This window comes from Parasteatoda tepidariorum, chromosome 11 (genome assembly GCF_982258835.1).
Source record: "Parasteatoda tepidariorum strain Cologne lab strain chromosome 11, Ptep-v5.0, whole genome shotgun sequence".
In the NCBI taxonomy this organism is placed as follows: domain Eukaryota; kingdom Metazoa; phylum Arthropoda; class Arachnida; order Araneae; family Theridiidae; genus Parasteatoda; species Parasteatoda tepidariorum.
The window spans coordinates 77,845,728-77,851,727 of record NC_141765.1 but is presented as its reverse complement, the minus strand read 5'-3'; the positions used below and the strand labels follow the sequence as shown (position 1 = coordinate 77,851,727).

Sequence of the window (6,000 nt, the reverse complement as noted above, 5' to 3'; positions counted from 1 at the left end):
CTCATGTGGTAATTTTCAGTCACAGAAGTTTTTTTTTTTTTTTTTTCTTATTGTAGGCAACAGAAATCAATTATGTATTTATGTTTTTTTGTGTTATGTTTTTTTTTCAAGTTCATGAATAGCTAAAAAAATAACTTCATAAACACATCATGGATATTGCTCTAAAAATTTATAATAACTATTTAAAATAATTTGAAACATTAGGTGATTAAGTTTTAATGAGATCTTTTAATATGATACGTATATTAAGATGTCAGACGGTAATAAGTTTTTGAGAAAAAGTGAAAATTACTTCTCCCATAAACTAACATGGATGTAGATTATAGCTAAAAACGAATGCCAACAGTCTTAAATCAACTAACAGAAACCAATCGAATAAAACTCTTTTAATTAGACACGCTTTTCTATAAATAGCCTTTTAGACTAGTAAAATTTATGGTCCGTGTTCCTTTTACTTGCCCAAGGGCGCCCCTGGGACTTCATGATGTTTTTGGAAGTGCGAACAATCAAAGGAAAAGAGGGGAGCAAATTGAAAAGGAAATGAAAGTTGAGTGCCTAAACACCTCATTGAAATGTAGAGAATTTGGTTTCCGGTCACTTTTTGAGTATCACAATTTGAAAAAAGAAAAAAATATATACTACTTATTCAGTATAATATATTTATTTTAAAAGATTTACAAGGCAATGTGTTTCTTCGTAGATTTTTGTTTTAATACAATTAATTGGAACTCAAATTTTCAAGAGCTAATCCCCCCCCCCCACCTGATTGCCTGGGACCCCAAGCGCCAAAGAGAATTTAAAAAAGAAGAAGAAGTAATGCTCTTGTATGTTCTAAAGCATTCTAAATGGCATTTTCTTTGCAGCTGTCAAATCTTTAAAAAAATAAACCACCGTTTTTGTTTTATGCAAATACACACTTCAGTAAATGAAATAAAATAACAAATGTTCTTAAATACTAATTATTTTAACTAATAACACCTCATCTACCACCGCGGTGCGGGGGGGGAAGAATACACGAGGTTTAAAGGACGCACGATTCCAGAATTAATAAATTTCATCTATATTGATGAGCCTTCTACGGCCTGCGGTCTTTCTTAAACATATAAATAAAATAAAAACATGAATAAAATAAAAACTATACATTTTTTTCACAAAAAAAGGAAGAAAAAAAGATTAGGAATTTTAAATTGCAAATGAGTCTTTGAACGCGCCAAATCTAAATCATTGTAGTTTTTTTATAGCTCTTTTCGTTGTTTTTTACTACAAATTTTCATAGTTTTTAAAATCCCGATAATTTTAACTCGGCAGAATTAATGCGTGAATTTCGAATTTTATTAATGCTTTTAAAGCTCTTTATTTCAGTCCATTTCAAAGTTAATTCAAGTTATTTTCAATCGCATTTTATCGGAAGTAAAATTTTCAAGAGCTACCCCACTCCCGTGAGTCGGATTTCCAAATGTTTCTTGTCCGATCTCTTAAATGCAATATTATAACGGCTCGAGACTTTCAAATCGGGCAAGTAATAATCTCTTTTGAAGTACGTTATTTATGTCAGTCTTATCGTAAAAACAGGCTATTTTTCCATTGCTTGTTTTCGGCAATACGCATTTTCTCATGGTTTTGAAAATACCATACTTTTAATATATATTAACACGACACTAAATCGCGAATATACACTTGATTTGTGCCAAATTCATCAAAAATCTAAGAGATTTTTTATTGTTCTTTCAACTGTTATTGCTAGGCTTCTCCACAGGGTTTCAAAAATCCTGTTATTTTTAATCCGGCAATAAAACGACTTGCAACTTTCGAGGCATTTTAATCATTAATTTTGATGTGTTTTACTACTGCCGATTTCATCGTCCATCCAGCATGTTATTTTACAATCTTTTTTTTTCCTTTAAAATAGCCATTATTTCCCTTTTTTGATTTTTTCAATACAATAACATTTTTACAAAACGCAAAATTCGACTATAGGATTTAATGCGTTTTTAATTTTTTGAGTTTAATTTCTAATTTTTGGTAGTTTAAAAAAATAAGAAGAAAAAACTTTTATGATTTAATATTCATGAAATCTCTTATAATTCACTAATTAGCAATGTCCTAAGGTTAAGAATATATAGAACTTAATCCTAAATTAATATTAAATCTTATTTTGAGCAATTATGCGTGTTTTTTTTTTTAATTTTATTTTAAATTACCCCATACGATTTCATTACTTAAAATATTTACTTTGCAGTTATGTTCTCAAAAAATATTTATCTCTTTATTTTTTACTTTCATTCAAGAACATTACAGTTAATTGATTTTAAATTATACTTTTATGTTACTTGATGTGATATAAAACCGTCACTTTTTCCCCATCTTTATATTTTTCGATAAATCTATCTATTTATTCATTTATTTTTGATAAAAAGGAAATATTTTTATTTAAGAGAGTATTATTTTGGTTTTCTTCAGTTGTTAATGCTTAAGAGAATTTAATTTTATGCAAATATATTACAAAGCTAACTGATAAAAAAGAAAGAATTAGTTGAATGAATTAAGATAATAAAAAAGAATTATAATTATTTAAAAGAATTTAATTTAATAGAAATTTATCACTTAGTGACTGATGAAAAGAGCTGTGTGTAAAACACTTATGTTTACATTAAAATTATATCTAATCTATTCAAATACTTGGAACGTAGCCCTTCATTCAGAATGGTAGTGCACTCTACTATAGATGAATTCAATGTTGTTTCTCAGTAACAATGTACTTTTCTAAATTTCGCCTTTTCATCGCGATTATTAATTCTTTGCTAATTCATATAAAAATAATTTAAATTAAAATCTATAAATTTTTATAAATTAGAATAATATGAATGATTATAAATTAAAAATAAAATGAATGACTATAAATTCCCGATTATCTCTTCACAGTGTTCTTGTCTCATATAATATATTTTTCAAAAAATTGTGTTTAGTCTAAGATTGAGTGCATTTATAATTTTTGCTGTGGGGGGGAGCGCACCTAAGTCTAAAACATAATCAAATAATATTAATTCTCAGTCTTTAAGCCAGGATGTAAACATTTCCATTACAAAAATACCTGTTAGAAAAGTATATCAATTTTGAATTTTTTCACATCAAAACTTTAAAATAATGAATGTAATTGAGAAGCAAGAAAATATGGACAATAGGAATTTTTTTTGATCAGTAAAACAAAACTTAATGGAAAAATTATTTTTGATATAAATGTGGCATGTGTACAGATGGATGGAAATGGAATTTCTGAAGTTGAAAACAAATTGTAAAATTTGTATTGGAATTTTTTTTTTTTTTAAAGATTACGTTACATTTGAATTTTCAACTGTGTAAGAATTAATCACTTTTAATGAATAAAACGTGGAAAAAAATGCAAATAATTATTAAATACAATCTAGTTTAAAGAATAAATGTGTTAGTCGAACAACATTATTATCACAATAAAACTTAATATTGATATTTCAACTGTAACTGTTGTACCTATTTTCGAACTTATTAATTATTCTTACTGTTCATGTATTTCATTTCAATTTTCAAACTCAGCTGTTTACTTGAACAATAGGGCAAAAATCTTAAACAATTTTTATCACAAAACATATTTATAATGAAACTACATAAATTATTTATGCTACGTCCTGTGATTGCTTTTTTTAGGTGCACCTAAATACTTTTCATTTTTGAATGCTTATAAGTTTAATTTTTTTAACTCTAATCTGAAATATTTAGGATCCTCTCAATCATCTTATCTTTCATAATTTATTGCTACCAGCTGTCGAGTAAACAGCCTATTTTGTAAGTTTTTCGTTCATGCGTATCCTTTCTCAAAAGGTTGGTGAAGGGAAGGGAAGCATCAGTTAAAAAAAAGTTTAGATAGAAAGATAGTGGTGGTGCCATCTACAGAGGCGTTATTGAAATATAAGAAATTTTTAAAATGATTTGTGTAAATTTGTAATTAAATACATTGAGTTTGGGAAAAGAATACAAAAATTATGTGCTAATTAATTCGAATTATGTTAGTCAACTTAATGCAAAAATTTCCTTATTTTTTCGATGATTTTAATCAAGTCTATTCTATTTCGCATTGAAGTTAAAAATATTGGCCCAAACTTTTTAAATTCATTACTTTGTCATGAACTCATACTCCCCTCAAATATGACGGAAAATTTACCTACACTCAATAAATAAGTGCCTCAAATTTTACATTATTGCTTAGTCTAATTAAGGAAACATGCTTTATATTAGTCACACCAATTGTATCACGAGTATGCTTGGGTCACATTTTGTTATGATTATGAAATATTTCTTTTGTAATTTTTATTAAATAATCATGTGAAGACTCTTGAGTCAATGAAAAACGAGTGAACAAAAGAGATCTTATTATGAGCAGTAAATATATTTTATTCAATACATGAAATGCTGCCTTTTCTTTACATTGAATGATCGTTAAATACTAAGGATTGTATAAATATATTTGCACTTACAAACTATAAATAATTTATTCGGATTTCTGTTCGCAAATTTTGCATTTTAACGCCTTAATCACCAGTCATTACATTGTACATTTAACATCAAATAAAGAAAATAGGAAAGAAACTGAACATAGATTCTTGCAAAGCTTTTTATTCATTCAACGTTCATTAATTAATTAAAAAAGATGATCATTCAACAATTAAGGAAATACACATTTCTAATGAAAAGGCAGAAAATCAATACTTCGAATAAAATATAATTACATACCCTTTTAATAATCTTTTATTATTTCTTGATAAGCTTTGATTTGAAATGAGCTTTGATTCTGGAAATGAGCGCGCCATTTTCTGTTCTGCAGACGTCTGTAAGAAGGACAGGGAGGAGGCGTTACTCATTATGATTAGTATACTGCGCATGCTTGAAAACATGCCTGGAAGGGTCATCCTGTTTCCTGAGGATTCACAGGCATCCTCACGCTATACACTACCCAAAGCAAAACAAGTTTCCATCAATATCAATCAATCTCTGTCCAAGTTATAAGAAGATTGATTGATATGAGCTAGCGCCAAGCTCACTCCGCCCAGTTACCAATTCCTAAATTGACCAAATATCTTCAATAGCAGAGAGCACGAGCACAGAAAAAATATCCCAATGGCTGCTTTTATCGTCATCTGTCGTTGAAACTTAGCGTCATCTGGTAATGATTTGATGAACTATTCTATCCAAAGACGAAAATCTCTCAACGAGTTGTAAAGTGCTGGGTGTGCAACATTTGGCAACTTTTCGCCGTTTGCAACTGGCTGAGGCGCCAAAAGTTTTGCTCTGCGCATGCGCAGTTGCTCAACCGGTTGTGCGTACAGACACAAGTAGACCCATATCGAAACACACAGTGAACCGTTATTTATTTATTTATTTTTTTGAATGGATCACACAGTGCTCAGGTATTTTTTTCGAATTTCTGTAAACCAGGATGATTTCTTTGTTTCTGCTTAAATATCTTTGAAGAGAGCAGAAGTATGCCGTTTCAATAGTTTCAACTAACATCAATCATCCAAACTGATTTTGATATGAAGTTTGTGTTTTGCTTGCCTATAATACTGTATGGTTAAGTTTCTAGCCATGTCGAACTTGCAAAATTCACTCGCGCCAAAAGTATTTCTAAGTCCATTTGTTCTTTCAACTGTTATGTTAGATAATTCGAATTGCCTTGGTGATCAAGTGAGTATTCGTTACTTCCTCAAAAATATTTTTTAGCAGGTACGAAATAATTAAACGAATATAACCATGAGAAGGCTTGTATGCAATCTATTTAGCAAATTTTGTTTTAAATTATTATTTAACACATTCTTATTTAATTGTCTTAAGTAACCCAGACAAGGAGTAGACAAAATTATCTTTACTATGGCATTATATACAGTGCGCAAAATAAAGGTTAAATCTGAATAACTTTTGGTTTATTTTTTCCGAATTAGAATGCAATCTTAATCTCATTAGAATTATGTT

At 28.8% G+C, this 6,000-nt stretch overlaps 1 protein-coding gene across 1 annotated transcript in view; it reads left to right on the top strand.

The window, feature by feature from the left end:
- The first annotated feature begins 5,316 nt into the window (after positions 1 to 5,316).
- LOC107452007 (BRISC complex subunit Abraxas 2) overlaps positions 5,317 to 6,000 on the top strand; it is a 66,091-nt gene continuing 65,407 nt past the window's right edge. The window contains exon 1 of the mRNA XM_016068281.5: positions 5,317 to 5,715. Coding sequence (XP_015923767.1) covers positions 5,599 to 5,715 — 117 coding nt within the window. The 5' untranslated portion in view covers positions 5,317 to 5,598. The remainder of the gene's footprint in view (positions 5,716 to 6,000) is intronic.